The 16,242-nt window shown below is 37.2% G+C and overlaps 1 protein-coding gene across 1 annotated transcript; it reads right to left on the bottom strand.

Annotated features, from left to right (window-relative positions):
* Nucleotides 1–7,091: 7,091 nt before the first annotated feature.
* LOC123523199 (cytochrome c oxidase subunit 5A, mitochondrial-like) lies at nt 7,092–15,272 on the bottom strand. The gene is made up of 5 exons (XM_045300896.1): nt 15,110–15,272; nt 14,765–14,922; nt 12,747–12,851; nt 9,284–9,438; nt 7,092–7,271 (listed from the first exon to the last, which is right to left on the bottom strand). The coding sequence occupies exons 1-4, from the start codon at nt 15,186–15,188 to the stop codon at nt 9,289–9,291; spliced, it is 492 nt and encodes a 163-aa protein (XP_045156831.1). The 5' UTR covers nt 15,189–15,272; the 3' UTR covers nt 7,092–7,271; nt 9,284–9,288.
* Nucleotides 15,273–16,242: the final 970 nt, after the last annotated feature.

Here is a 16,242-nt window from a genome sequence, read left to right as displayed (position 1 = left end):
AGGTGAACATTCTGACCAATTTTCATAAAGATCATATGAAAAATATGGCCTCTAGAGAGTTCACAAAGTTTTTCTATTTTCAGACCTACTGACTAGTTTTGACCGCACTGTGACCATTTCAAACTGACCAGATATCATCAAGGTGAATTCTGACCAATTTTATGAAGATCCATTGATAAATATAGCCTCTAAGAGGTCACAAGGTTTTTCTATTTTTAGACCTACTGACCTAGTTTTGACCCCACTGACCCAGTTTCGAATTGACCTAGATATCATCAAGGAAACATTCTGACCAATTTTCATGAAGACTCATGAAAATATGCCTCATAGAGGAGGTCAACAATGTTTTTTATATTTTAACTCTGACCTGTTTTTAAACCCACGTGACCCATTTCAAACTTCCCTAGTATACCCAAGGTAACATTCTGACCAATTTTCATGAAGATCCATTGAGAAAATGCCACTAGAGAGGTCACAAGGTTTCTCATTTTTAGACCTACTGACCTAGTTTTTGAACCCCACATTAGACAAGTTTTCGAACTTGACCTAGATATCATCAAGTTGAACATTCTGCCCAATTTTCATCAAGATTTTATGAAAAATATGCCCCTAGAGAGGTCACAAGGTTTTTTTCTATTTTAGATCTACTGACCTAGTTTTTGACCCACGTGATCCAGTTTCGACTGACCTAGATATCTTCAAGTGAACGTTCTGACCATTTTCATGAAGATCCATTAGGAAATATGCCCTCTTAAGAGTCACAAAGGTTTTCTATTTTAGACTACTGACTAGTTTTTGACCCCACGTGATCCATTTTCGAACTTGACCTAGATATCATCAAGGTGAACATCTGACAATTTTCATGAAATCTTGAAAAATATGCTCTAAGAGTCACAAGGTTTTTTCTATTTTTAATCTACGACTAGTTTTGATCGCACGTGACCCAGTTTCGAACTTGACCTGAATATCATCAAAATGAATTCTGACCAATTTCATAAGATCCCGTGAAAAATGTGACCTCTAGATGGTCACAATCAAAAGTTACGCACGCATACGCACAGACCAACGGACGGACGACGGACCCACGGATCACAAAAAGAAACACCTTGTCACTTTGTGACGTGAACTAATAAAAAGCCAATAAAAGTCTACATTTAGAAAAAAAATGAAAACTGTTGCAAAAGGACTCTATATTTGAAGTATGATTTCGAGAATAAACTGCAAAGGCATCGAACCCCACCCACTTACAGCAGATGTGCAAATAAGACACTGTTTTTTTTTAAACAATTTTTTTTCTTTTTTGACATCTTTATTTTAAATGTGATTTTCAGAATTTTTTTTATAAATGGCAGATGTTTATAAAAATGATAATTTTAGAAATTAACACAAATTGATTTTCTAAATAGCTTTTTAAAGGGTTACTAAGAAATATGTAATAACAGTTTAACTACATTAATTTCTTGAGTAGTATGAGTACTTTGGTACATATAATGTAGTCCTACAAGAATGTCAATGCTATGCGCTTCGCCGTTGTTGACCTCATAATTTTATCTAAGGAAAAAGCAGTGGCTCAAAGAAAAAAATTCCCAGTGTGACCCCTGCATCCAGCTGGCTTACAGAAGGTCGGTGGTTCTACCCAGATACCCGTTCGTGATGCACGGAGGGGCACCTGGGGTCTTCCCCCATCATCAAAAGCTGGAAAGTCGCCATATGACCTGTAATTGTGTCGGTGCGACGTTAAACCCAACCAAAAAAAAAAAAGGATTTATATAAGGGTGATACCAAAAAAGTGATAAATTTTAACATAGGGTTGTCACTGATTGCAAGTGTTGTATGAACACAGTGGAACTGAAGCCTTGCCAGAGTTTAAAGTTCCACCTCAAAAGGTTGTAAGATCCGCCTTGCTAGAGTAAGTTCTGTCTTGCCAGAGTAAGTTCTCCTTAATCAGAGTTAAGTAATGTTTCACCAGAGTTTTATGTTAAATGATATCTCTCTCCATTAAAAGTTCACAATATATTCCATATTTAAAACTCTACAGTTTCTAACCATTAATCAGTATTGTGAAAAACACAAACTGTTATAAAAACTCATCTGATGTTTCCTTTAATCATATTTATAAAAGTAATTTTCACTGATACTGTTCTCTTGCAACATGTTTTCTTTAATCATACTTATTACAGTAATTTTCATTGCTACTGTTCTCCAGTAACATGTTTCCTTTAATCATACTGAACAGTACTTTTCATTGCTACTGTTCTCCAGCAACATGTTTCCTTTAATCATACTTATAACAGTAATGTTCATTGCTACTGTTCTCCAGCAATATGTTTCCTTTAATCATACTGAACAGTAATTTTCATTGCTACTGTTCTCCAGTAACTGTTATACATGTAGTTTAAAATTTTCATTTATTACTCATTATAGATGTATTATCGAATTAGAGTTAAAAAAATTATGGAAGACATTAACAATGGCCGTTTTCCAATGTGTCACTGTTTGTTAAATGTATGTATTTGTATATATTATATGCTGTTAATGCTGCCCACATAAGTGGGACTTAACATTTGCTTGAATAAACTTGAACTTGTTCCACCTAACAGAAAGTTCTACCTTGAAGGACTTTATGTGTCAAAAACTTAACCAAAATAAGAGGGTCATGATGACCCTGGATCGCTCACCTGAGTAATATGAGCTACATGTTTCAAATGTCAAACTGATGATAAAATAATTAGAAAGTCAGTAGGTCACATTCATGGTCAATGAAATTCAGTTTTACGATTTGTGTGCAAAACTGTGTATGTCATCAAAATTTCAAGGCTGTCTCTTAAAAAACAAGAAAGTAGGTCAAGGTCACAGTCAAGTGACATCATATTACTTGGGGTCATCAGGTAATTATAATCAAACAGTTGGAAATAGGATCAGATGATTTTTATGCCCCAGAAGGGAGGCATATAGTTTTTGAACCGTCTGTTGGTCTGTCCGCAATTTTCGTGTCCGGTCCATATCTTTGTCATCGATGGATGGATTTTCAAATAACTTGGCATGAATGTGTACCACAGTAAGACGACGTGTCGCGCGCAAGACCCAGGTCCGTAGGTCGAAGGTCAAGGTCACACTTAGACGTTAAAGGATAGTGCATTGATGGGCGTGTCCGGTCCATATCTTTGTCATCCATGGATGGATTTTCAAATAACTTGGCATGAATGTGTACCACAGTAAGACGACGTGTCGCGAGCAAGACCCAGGTCCGTAGCTCAAAGGTCAAGGTCACACTTAGACGTTAAAGGATAGTGCATTGATGGGCATGTCCGGTCCATATCTTTGTCATCCATGGATGGATTCTCAAATAACTTGGCATGAATGTGTACAACAGTAAGACGACGTGTCGCGCGCAAGACCCAGGTCCGTAGCTCAAAGGTCAAGGTCACACTTAGACGTTAAAGGATAGTGCATTGATGGGAGTGTCCGGTCCATATCTTTGTCATCCATGGATGGATTTTCAAATAACTTGGCATGAATGTGTACCACAGTAAGACGACGTGTCGCGCGCAAGACCCAGGTCCGTAGCTCAGAGGTCAAGGTCACACTTAGACGTTAAAGGTCATTTTTCATGATAGTGCATTGATGGGCGTGTCCGGTCCATATCTTTGTCATTCATGCATGGATTTTAAAATAACTACGCATGAATGTGTGGCACAGTAAGACGACGTGTCGCGCCAAGACCCAGCTCCGTAGGTCAAAGGTCCTAAACTCTGACATCGGCCATAACTATTCATTCAAAGTGCCATCGGGGGCCAGTGCCCACACTGGGTGAAAAAGTTGGAGACCTTTTTTCTCGAACGTAGGAGAGGTGTGGAGAGGTTTACCTCAGCGGGCGTTTGAAAATTTTTGTTACATTCCCAAATAGCAAATGGGTAGTTTCTAGCTTATAGGGGCTTTCTATGAATGAAAGTGGGTATACCTCTAAAGCAGGTTTTGGTAATTTAAAATGTTGTGGGATGTTTGAACAACTGTCAAATAATTTTTTCCATAAAGCTTCTTTTTGTTTGTGGCCTACTATGTAAATCATGGCCCGGGCTGTGGTTCTGGTGCTCTGTCTTCGAATCTACCCTGACGGGATTACATTTCAAAATCTTCTAACTTTAATGACACATAAAAGTTGGCAACACCTTACTAATTATTACTAAGATATCAGACAGTTCCACGTGTATTTATTTTTTATTAATATAAAAAAAACAACCTTTTTTCCACAATATGCATTCTTGTAGTCAAATAGAAAAAACAAAAAGTATACAAAATCCGTCACAGTGTCGTTATGTTTTGACAGAATTTTTGTCATCAATTTTTTTTTTCATTGGACAACATATAATAAATATTTTTGTTGAAAAAAGGATTTTTATTAAACAAAAAATAACTGGACCCGTGCTGTGACTAAGATACTGTCTGACGTGGCGACATCGTTAAAAAATTCAAACAAACATTCATAATTTTGCCGATATTATTATTAATATATTCATCATGGAAATTAAAGGCATCAATCATTAATCTGCCGTATGACAACGAAACAAAAAGATTATTACCCGATAATCGTTGCTACTGATTGCAATTGCATCTTCTCCGTGTCAAGATGTTATTACACATTGTATATGTTAAAGTAAAGCAGACTGGGTGTACTATTTTCCGAAATCAAGTTAATTTTATAAGGTAAAGTTATCGGAACCAGTGTCAACTGTTTTTAACATAATTTCTCGAGGTTACATTTGAACTCTGAAACAAATGGCGTCCAATTACGAACATTTTTTTCATTTTCGCCACTCGCGATTTTTCTTCGTCCACTTTATCGCAGATTCGCCAAATGGCTTCGAGTTGGGGAACGACAGCGTGGCCCTGGGGGGCATGTGTATCCTATGGAACATCTTTTTTAAGTATTTTGTCCTATATACAGTTCACAAAATAATATGACCACAGAGTGTGGGGCCTCTTTACCAAGGGCATAATGTGAACAATTTTGTAGGACTACTAGACAATGTATCATACCAAATAAAAAGCTAGGTCGTATGTTTCAGACAAAGATTTTTAAAGCTTTTCCTATGTAAGTCTATATAACACTTGGGACCCCAGGCAGGCCTTTTCACCCAAGGGTGTACAATTTGAACAATTTTGGTTGAGGACCATAAGAACGATGCTGCAAACTAAATATCAAAGGTCTTAAAGTGTGGTTTCAGACAAAAGATTTTAAACTTTTCTTTCCTATATATGTCTATAAAACTTGGACCCCCGTGGCGGGCCATATTTGATCCAGGGGATTAATTTGAACAATCTTGGTACGAGGACCACTAGATATGCTACATACCAAATATCAAAGCCCTAGGCCATGTGGTTTTGTACAAGAATATTTTCAAAGTTTTCCCTATACAAGTCTATATAAACCATGTAACCCACGGGGCGGGCCATATTTGACCCTAGGGGGATATGAACAATTTTGGTAGAGGACCACTAGATGATGCTACACACCAGGTATCAAAGCCCTAGGCCCTATGGTTTTGGACAAGAAGATTTTTAAAGTTTTTCCTTTCGGTTGCCATGGCCAGAGGTCTGCATGGAATTCAATTCTTTGAATAATTTTGAAAGGGGGCCACCCAAGGATCATTCCTGTGAAGTTTGGTGTAATTCTGCCCAGTGGTTTTCAAGGTTTTTTTAGAAACTGTTGACGCACGACGGACATCAAGCGGTCAGGTGAGCTAAAAAGTTAACAAGAGCTGTCCATAAGATAGCGCGCTCCACTATTCGGCGATCTGACAGTAAAATGAATATATGTCTCAATAAGAGACCTCTTCTTTAAAAGGAAGATGCACCAAGGGGCATAATTCTGTCAAGAACACAAATTAAGAGTTATTTGGATGATGGTAAAGATATATTTTGAGTTTCAAGTCATTATCTTGTATAGTACCAAAGTTATGTCCAGAAAACGAAGTTTGTCATAAAATTAAAGTATGAAATGGGAATAATTTCGTCAGAAATATAAATCAAAGTTATGGGGATTGTTACCACACATGCAGATGATGATGATAAAGAAAGATTTTAAGTTTCAAGTCTTTATCTTACATCTTTATCTTATATTGTACTAAAGTTATATCCAGAAAGCAAAGATTGCCAAAAGAATTAAGTATGAAAGGGGAATAATTCTGTCAAAAATACAATTAAGAGTTATGGGGATTGTAACCACACATGCAGATGATGCTTATAAAGAAATATTTTAAATTTCAAGTCATAATCTTTTAAAAGTACCAAAGATATGTCTATAAACGAAGGTTTCGAAAAAATTTAATATGAAAATAATTCCAAGTAAATTTTGTGATCTTGACCTTGGATATAATGGGCCCAGCCCCTGCACATATTTTGTTTGTATGCTGGACAATGTTTATATGAAGTTAAAGTAAGATATAAGCTATAGTAACAAAGATATGACAGAAAAACAAAGGTTGCCGAAAAACTTTACCTTAAAAATAACACCTTGGAGATCTTGACCTTGGGTATAATGGGCTCGTACTTTGTTTGTATGCTGGACAATGTTTATGTGAACTTACAGCAAGATAAAAGCAATAGTAACAAAGATATGACAGAAAAACAAAGGTTTAACCAAGAAAGCTCACGTCGACGCCAACGTGAGTAGAATAGCACCCATATTCTCCGAATAGTTGCGCCAAAAAGGGACATAAGCAAAATAGAGGTATGAAACATATGCAATGAAAGTCAGTTTATCACCGTGAAGATGTTTTTGAAGTTTTTATCCAATCCCACAAGTGGTTCCGGAGATGCCAGCTTACATACAAAACAACCAAATAGGGACGAAGAGGAGTAGTAAACTGTTGCAACGCTTTCAAAATGTACATTCTTCTTACATTATTACCAATATTACTTTTATATTCACCCACATTATTACTTTTCAGTGTCATATATACATTTTATGCCAAACTTGGGTGGAAATGAACATGTTGAAAAATTTAACCAAAACTGGGCAAGTAGCTGTAAAAGCCTGCTGCAGATAACTCAAACTGGAAATAGGAAGCAATAACAAGTTAACTTACACCAACATCTTCAATATAATTTATATGTAAAGAAACCTGATCAATTACAAACACATTTCTTTAGCACTCGGTAAGACGACACAATAATTAATTGAATTTTAAGTTCTTTTGATAAAGTCCTGAAATCATCTTCTCCTAATGTCTGTAGTGTGTTAAAAACTGTCTTCATGAGTCTGAAACAATCTGAAAATAACAAAAAACATTTGTTTAATATGGCAATTCACACAATAGAATGCAACCACACAAAATAATAAACTCTGCTTGATTAAATTCTATTCATGAATCACGAAAGGTAATGAAATATGTATATTGCACTCCATGCCCCCTAGTACCAGCTTACATGTATGCTGAACTCCTTACAATCACACTGGATGGACTCAAAGAATCAGAAAATAACAAGAGCTCGTAGAACACGAAATGCCCCCTTGATGCATTCAGTAATTGCAAAAGAAACAGAAATTATTTTGTCACTGTACACCAATCAATAGGGGTCATCTGATCATAATCCACCTCCCTATCAAGTTTCGCTATCCTAGGCACAAGCGTTCTCAAGTTATCATCTGGAAACAGTTTAACTGTTCTGGGTCACTGTGACCTTGACCTTTGACATACTGATCTCAAAATCGTTAGGTGTCATCTGCTGGTCATGATCAATCTCCCTTTCTAGGCCCAAGAAGTCTCAAGTTATCGTCCAGAAACGATTTAACTGTTCCAGGTCAATGTGACCTTGACCTTTGACCTACTGACCTGAAAATCAATAGGGGTCATCTGCTGGTCATGATCAACCTGTCTATCAACTTTCATGATCCTAGGCCCAAGCATTCTTGAGTTATCATCCAGAAACTGTTTAACTGTTATGGGTCACAGTTACCTTTGAGCTACTGATCCCAAAATCAATAGGGGTCATTTGCTGGTCATGATCAACCTGTCTATCAACTTTCATGATCCTAGGCCCAAGCATTCTCGAGTTATCATCCGGAAACCGTTTAACTATTCCGGGTCACTGTGACTTTGACCTACTGACTTCAGTACAGTGTGTGTGGTGGGGTGGGGGGTTAATGCCATTTCTCAACAGTATTTCACTTATGTAATGCCGGGCAGTTAACCTAACCAAGTGTTCCTGGATTCTGTACCAGTAGGAACCTGTTTTTCGTAACCATAAATCCGAGTTGGAGGACAAATGATTTCAGACACAGTGTCTTTTGTCAAAGGGTACGGGCCGCCTCGAACTCGCGACCCTTCTTTCTGTAGATCTGCACTCTCCCTTTTGAGCCAAGCGGGCAGCACCACCTGATCTGGAATATTTGACCTTGAATATATGTGTGACATTGAATCATGAATGGTAACAACTTTTTTGTTTTTAAAAAAAAATAAAGCAAGTCAACTATTCCCATTTGATTAAAATTGAGAAAGGACCTTACAAGGATGCTAGAGACCAAGTTAATGAAGATCCCTGAAGAAATGCAGAAGAAAAAGTAAACAGATGTATTTCTATTTTTAGCTCCAGTGTCCACTTAAAGGGCAAAGTGCTCATTTTTGAAGAAATTTAACAGAGACATTTATGACAATGCTATAGACCAAGTTTTGAAGATCCATCAAACAAGACAAAAAATATTATTGCTAATTTTAGCCCTATTGGCTCTAAGAAGAGGCAAAGTTCAAGCATTAGAGGAGCTGATAATGATGCTACAGACTAAGTTTGATGAAGATCTATCAAGCTATTTGAGAACAAGTTGTTTAGACGTACTTGTTTAGAGTTAACAGCTCCTTAGGGAGCCAAGTTCCTCTTCTTAAACAATATTGGGAGACAGTCTTACTATGATTGCTGAGGATCTTTCAAGTGGTTCGCAAAAAGAAATTGTTTAAATGCATTTCTATTTTTAGTGCTAGCAGTCTCTGGGGCTCATGTGCCAAGTTTGACAAAGATACATCAAGTGGTTCATGATCAACTGTTAAAATGTTTTCTACACTGCACTATTCGCCATTCAGTCAGTATCTTTTTGGTAAGCACCCCTTTTAACAGTTAATTGTACTCCCCTTTTAACAGTCAATAAATAATAATTGTACTGTCAAAATTGGAAGATGGACAAGTTCATTAGGGTAAAGGTTATACATGGTTGCATATCATCCATGAGCTTTTACTGGGAAGGGAAATACTGTTCATTTTGGCAGGTAAATGTAAAGTAGTTCCTCACCTGAACTATTTATGTATATCAAATACACTCTTCAAATAAAGCTCTGGTTTATCATATCCCATTTGCTCTGGAGTAAGAATTCCTAGTTTATCCAGTGTTGGTCGTATGGCTTGCATCAGTTGTGAAAAGGTGTCATCTGATTTGCCACATTTAAACTGAAAACAATATCATCCAAACAATAGTACATGTATTTCTAAAACAGACACAAAAAGAAAGAGAAATGACAGCAACCAGGTTAAACAGGATACTGTGTAATTCCTTAATTTCATGTGCATAAAACTTTACTTTAACCAAAAAAATCAACTTATACAAACATGAATACCTGTAAATTTCAGTTTGTTGATTTCATTTCATTAGCATAACAATTTCTGATTCTGGCTGAAACCTCTGTTTGTTTGAATTCAATTCTGTGTACTAACACAACTATGAAATCTACCCCCATCCACACACAAATATTCATTATTTTTCAGTACAAAATGTGTAAGAAATGGAAAATCTTATCTGATGGAATTTAGTTTTATTTATTATCCTTATCATGCTACATATGTTTGATTCTGCCTTTGCGACCAGTGTAGTTCATGATCAGCCTGCAAGTCCGTGCAGTATCTGCATTAGTTTTAGTTCATACTAATTTGTTTTCGCTCGATTGTGATGAAAGCTTCATGCTTATTGTAACCACTCTCGAGTCCGCTTCCTGGAAAAACCAGTACTGGTGTCATATGAGAAGTCATTGTCGTGACCCCAGTGGGGCTCGAACCCATGACCTCTGGATTGAGCGGCCGGCACCTTATCCACTAGACCAACGCTCCTGCATTAGTTTTGGCGATAGTAACTTGCATGCAAAACTTTATGTTCAAAAGGGGACATAATTTGGTCAAAATGCATGTCAGAGTTATAGGACTTGATGCTGTCACCTAGTTTTATAACCCTTAAGACATGTGATGTTTCAAATAAATATCTGCATTAGTTGTGGAGCTAGTAACTTGCACGCAAACTTTTAACCAGGATTTTCTAAAGCGGGGTACAATTTGCCCAATATACAAATCAGTTATGGGACTTGATCCTGTGAGGTTTGTTATTGGCTGATAAAAAGAAAACAAGAGCTGTCTCCGTAGGATGACACATGCCCCCGATGGCACTTTGAATGAATAGTTATGGCCGATGTTAGAGTATAGGACCTTTGACCTACGGAGCTGGGTCTTGCGCACGACACATCGTCTTTCTGTGTCAAACATTCATGCATAGTTATTTTAAAATCCATGCATGAATGACAAAGATATGGACCGGACATACCCATCAATGCACTATCATGAAAAATGATCTTTAACGTCTAAGTGTGACCTTGACCTTTGAGCTACAGACCTGGGTTTTGCGTGTGACACGTCGTCTTATTGTGGTACACATTCATGCCAAGTTATTTGAAAATCCATCCATCGATGACAAAGATATGGACCGGACACGCCCATCAATGCACTATCCTTTAACATCTAAGTGTGACCTTGACCTTTGAGCTACGAACCTGGGTCTTGCGCAGGACACGTCGTCTTACTGTGGTACACATTAATGCCAAGTTATTTGAAAATCCATCCATCGATGACAAAGATATGGACCGGACACGCCCATCAATGCACTATCCTTTAATGTCTAAGTGTGACCTTGACCTTTGAGCTACAGACCAGGGTCTTGCGCACTGCACGTCGTCTTACTGTGGTACACATTCATGCCAAGCTATTTGAAAATCCATCCATCGATGACAAAGATATGGACCGGACACGCCCATCAATGCACTATCCTTTAACGTCTAAGTGTGACCTTGACCTTTGAGCTACGGACCTGGGTCTTGCGCACTGCATGTCATCTTACTGTGGTACACATTCATGCCAAGTTATTTGAAAAACCATCCATCGATGACAAAGATATGGACCGGACACGCCCATCAATGCACTATCCTTTAACGTCTAAGTGTGACCTTGACCTTTGAGCTACGGACCTGGGTCTTGTGCACTGCACGTCGTCTTACTGTGGTACACATTCAAGCCAAGTTATTTGAAAATCCATCCATCGATGACAAAGATATGGACCGGACACGAAAATTGCGAACAGACCGACAGACAGACAGACGGTTCAAAAACTATATGCCTCCCTTTGGGGGCATAAAAATAAGTTTCAAAGCTACATGCTGTTTAGTAATACCTATATGTACTTGCATGCAAAACTTTCACCAGAATTTTCCAGGAAGTCCAAAAGGGGGCATAATTTGGCCAAAATGCATGTCAGAGTTATGGGAATTTGTGCTATCACCTAGTTTTATAACCCGAAAGACAACTGTAAGTATCAAATCATTATCTGCATTAGATTTGGAGACAGTAACTTGAATGCAAAACTTTAACCAGGATTTTTGTAGTCCAAAAGGGGGCATAATTTGGCCAAAATACATGTCAGAGTTATGGGACTTGACCCAGTGAGGTTGGTTCTTAGCTTAGAAAAAGTAAGTTTCAAAGCTATAAGCCTTTAAATGATAGCGATACGTACTTGCATGCAAAACTTTTACCAAGGTATGATGCCGACACCAGGGTGAGTAGAATAGCTAAAAGTAAGTACATAAAGCTTCAACTTTTATTTTACTATATTATAGACAATAATACTACATGTTTATTTTAGACTTTCTGACAAATGAACATGGCCAAAATGAATCTGACAGAGGGTGACTCATAATAAGTAAACTGTCCCATTTAAAGAACAATGCAGTCAAATAATTCTGCAATTTTTTTTAGTTTTTCTATATGAATGAATGTAGTGGTTACCAAAGAACACTGCTTTCACAGAAGATGTTTAAAGTTTTCCATACAGTTACCTTTTAAAAGCAAACTATCTTGCCCACTAGAGATCTGGTTTTACAACAAAAAATAATTATTTGAGGGAATTTGGTAGTCACTTTCCATTATAATTATTTTAAAATTGGGCCAAGAGTTTCAGCGACAAATATTTTTTAATTTTTTCATACAGCCATATATGAAAGGCCAGTCCCCCATCCCCGGCAGCTGCTTTTTAATAAATCAGAATAATCTGAATGAATCTGGACCAGTGTCATCCTAGCAACATTGCTGTAAAATTATTTTAAATCGGGACAGCACTTTCAGATCAGGACATTCAAACTTTTCCATAAAGTTATACAGGGAAAACTAGTCCCTCACCCTGGCGGCAATGTTTTTCAACAAAACAGAGTTTGAGGGAATTTGCTAAACAATCATCCAAGGAATATTTCTGTGAAAGTATTTTAAATCTGGGACAGTTCTTTCCATTTGGTTGCCACAGCAAACCAGAATTCTTCTAGATTTGAGGGAATCTAAATGAAGACTACCCAAGGAATATCCTGTGAAGTTTGTCTGAAACTGACATAGTGGTTTAGGAGGAGAAAACAAGTCATTAAGTAGCTAATAGAACAGAATTTTTTTTCACTCACACTGACAGCTTCCAAGATGCGGACAGCAAGAGCATAGTCATTTACTCTTCGACATGCATGCATCAATGCATCTAAAACATCTGGAGATGGAATTTCGTCATAACCCTGTTAACGAAAAAGAAAATGTTAAGATAGTTTAAAAGAAAATGTTCATGAAAAAAATTAATAACACAAAAATAAAATACCGATCTCAAGCTTGTAATGTTTCCCTAATACATATATAATTTGCACCTTTTATGAGGTAAGTTGCCTTGTATAAGAATCTTAAGATTACTTTATAACAGCTGTTTCATGAGTGCGCTCAACTACTTGAAGCTTTCCACCTAATACCAATTTACATACTTGTACAAAAGCCTTTTCCAACTAATACCAACTTACAATTTAAGCCTTTTCCAACTAATACCAGCTTACATACAAAAGTCTTTTCCAACTAATACTAACTTACATACAAAACCCTTTTCCAACAAATACCAGCTTACATACCTGTAGGATGATTTTGGGCTCTGTTGTAAAGGGTAGGTCCTTTTTAAGCCCCTCTTCTTGCAGACTTTATTTATGACCTTATTACTGCAAGTTCTCAAAATACATTTGGTAGTTGTGTTGGTAACAGATAAAGAGTACTTAATTACAAACAGTCGTCCCATGACAACATCTATGGGGTATGCTGGTCTCAAAACTGGTACAGCATATAAAAACCCTTTCAAACTAATACCAGCTTACATACAAAAGCCTTTTCCAACTAATACCAGCTTACATACAAAAGCTTTTCCATCTACCCTTACGAAATGGTCAAAAAGCTGCGAACATGCCACGAACATACCTATTCTCAGGAAGTATTCGCAAGACATTCGCTGCTACCCTCGGTCATGCCGCGACTGATTTGATACTAGTTCGCGGGATACTCGCAGGAAGACCAATGATCGCGGCATGTTCGCAAGAAGAACTTAGAAGATTATAACCTTTTGGTAAACTGTTATGAAGGGCTTTGATAAGAGCAGGTAACTGTAGATCAATTAATTTGTAACATTATCTGTAAGGCCACAGTATGAGTCTGATAACTAAATTACAACCAGATATTTTGGACAGGTTTTGAGGGAATCTGTATGCATTACAGACCTTTATCATTTATAAATAAGTGAATGGTGAATCTTAAAGGATGATAGGAATATATTTTTATTTGTAAGTCAGAGTATTTATGTTTAATATCTATACTCATATATCTGGATAAACATGAGGAATTTTGAAAATGAAATAAATGCTTAAACTTTTGCAGAGCTGAAACAGATTATCTAAAAATAAATATAGAACTAATTATGACAATTTCTAAGCTTCATTAGTTTTATAATTAACAATAACATGTAAAACTATGACAGATTTGTAGTCATACATATAACTTGTAAGCAGTGTGAAGAAAAAACATTGGAATGAAATAAATACATGCACTGAGACACCAGTTGTTACTGAATAAATACAATTAACAGTTAAAATTCAAGTGTATTTCATTAAAGTTCAAAATGCACCAAAAAGGATATGAAAAAGCTCAGACACTGACAATTTGAATTTTTTACAGCCTGAGTACTCAAGTTTATTCAATAAATTTATACCCCTGATTCCTATTAATTTCTTTGTTTTTGCATTTTTCTGTGCACAATATCTGGCCTGGTTCTGCTTAGTAGTCATGGTTTTCAGCCAGTTCGCGGCATGTTCGCAGCAACTACCTCGCGGGATGTTTGCAGCAACTACGTTCACGGGATGACCACAGCAACTGTCGCGGGAAGTTTGTGGCAAAATTAATTTGCATGTGAAAAGTGAAAATCAAACGAACATCCCGCTAACATTATATCAATTGTATCAAATGTTCGCGGCATGTTTGCCTGATCTTCGCGGCATGATCGCAACAAGTGTTCGTGGCAAACTATAATATTTCCGTAAAACCACATACAAAAGTTTTTCCACCTAGTTAGCTGACATAAAAAAACAGCCCTAGCAAAATGGCCTGATCATAAATGTTGATTTACCTGGATCTGATTCATTACTGAACGGATATCATAACCAGTGAGTTGGTCCGATTTCAAAAGATTCAGAAAACTTTCTTCAGCATTTGTTCCCTCCTTCACCTCTTCTGGTAACCGGACTGGTAGATCTAGCGTATGGCAGTTTCTCTGTACACCAACCACTGAAAATATTCAAGCACAAAATATTTATTGTCTGTAAATGTTAATGTTAGCTTGTCCCCGCACTTACCATTTCGTACACATGATACGTGACGACTTGCTCAGTCAGTCCCATGTACCCCACCCACTACATTGTAAATAGAATCTAGATGACTTTGAATAATAGAAGCAAGTAAAGACCGCGTGTACCTGGTAAACTTTTCAACAACTGTGTTTTTGATGTTGTCTTTGCCACTGCAACAACCCTTGATGCCACGAACCGCAACATTTTTGTCTTTATTTCTTTCGATTTCAAGGTCTTATTTTACTCTGTGTCGCGCACGCGCATCCAGCTGCCGGGCGGATTTGATTCGGTGTTCGAACAGAATCCTGGAATAACGTTCCATGAATTTGGGACAATGTTCTGCTAGGCACCTATTCCCTAGAAGCCTGGGAAAAGGACTGGTAAATGGAGTTCAGTCCGGATAAGTGTGAGGTGCTGAGGATTACTCGAAAGAAAAAACCTATCATCTACAATTATACCTCTAAAACTACAGAAGCTGCTAAATACCTAGGCGTTACACTAACTTGTAAAGATCTCAGTTGGTCAAAACACATTGATAACATCACATCAAAAGCAAATAATTCACTTAGATTCATCAAAAGAAATGTCAAAACAAACAACAAAAAAGTAAAAGAAACAGCTTACAACACCTATGTCCGCCCACAGCTTGAATACTGTTCCACTATATGGCACCGGCCCTTGGCAAAAATCCCTCACATACAAAATTGAACGAGTTCAAGGATCTGCAGCTTGATACGTATGTAACAACTATGGTCAAACAAGCAGCGTTACCCAAATGCTTAAAGATCTCAACTGGCAATCCCTTGAACAATGCCGCATTAAAAATTCCCTTATTATATTTTAAAAAATAAAGTACAGTCTTTTTGCAGTTGACCATAACCACCTCACACCTACACAAGGGCGTACGAGCTGGAGCGGCAAACAATATTTTGAGGAGTAGTGAAATGCCGAACTTGTAATTTTTGAAAAAGCTAGAAAACGTAATTGAGAATAATACAGCGGTCTTCCCAATTGTCAATTTATCACGAAGTGCATCGGCGACTGATATGTACACAGAATATTGTACTTGTATTGCTGACACCTTGCTAGATCACCATGTTGACAGGGTATTGTACAAAATCGATAATCCACAATTCATTGTATTTTCACACCCCGCAGACTCAGATTATAGGCGATACATTAATTAATGAAAGTCAATCGTATTTAATTGCATTATAGACACTTGCAATTAATGTTGTGTCTCAAATTCTGCCGATTG

Source organism: Mercenaria mercenaria, chromosome 8 (assembly GCF_021730395.1).
Source record: "Mercenaria mercenaria strain notata chromosome 8, MADL_Memer_1, whole genome shotgun sequence".
In the NCBI taxonomy this organism is placed as follows: Eukaryota; Metazoa; Mollusca; class Bivalvia; order Venerida; family Veneridae; genus Mercenaria; species Mercenaria mercenaria.
This window is presented reverse-complemented; position numbering and strand designations above follow the sequence as displayed.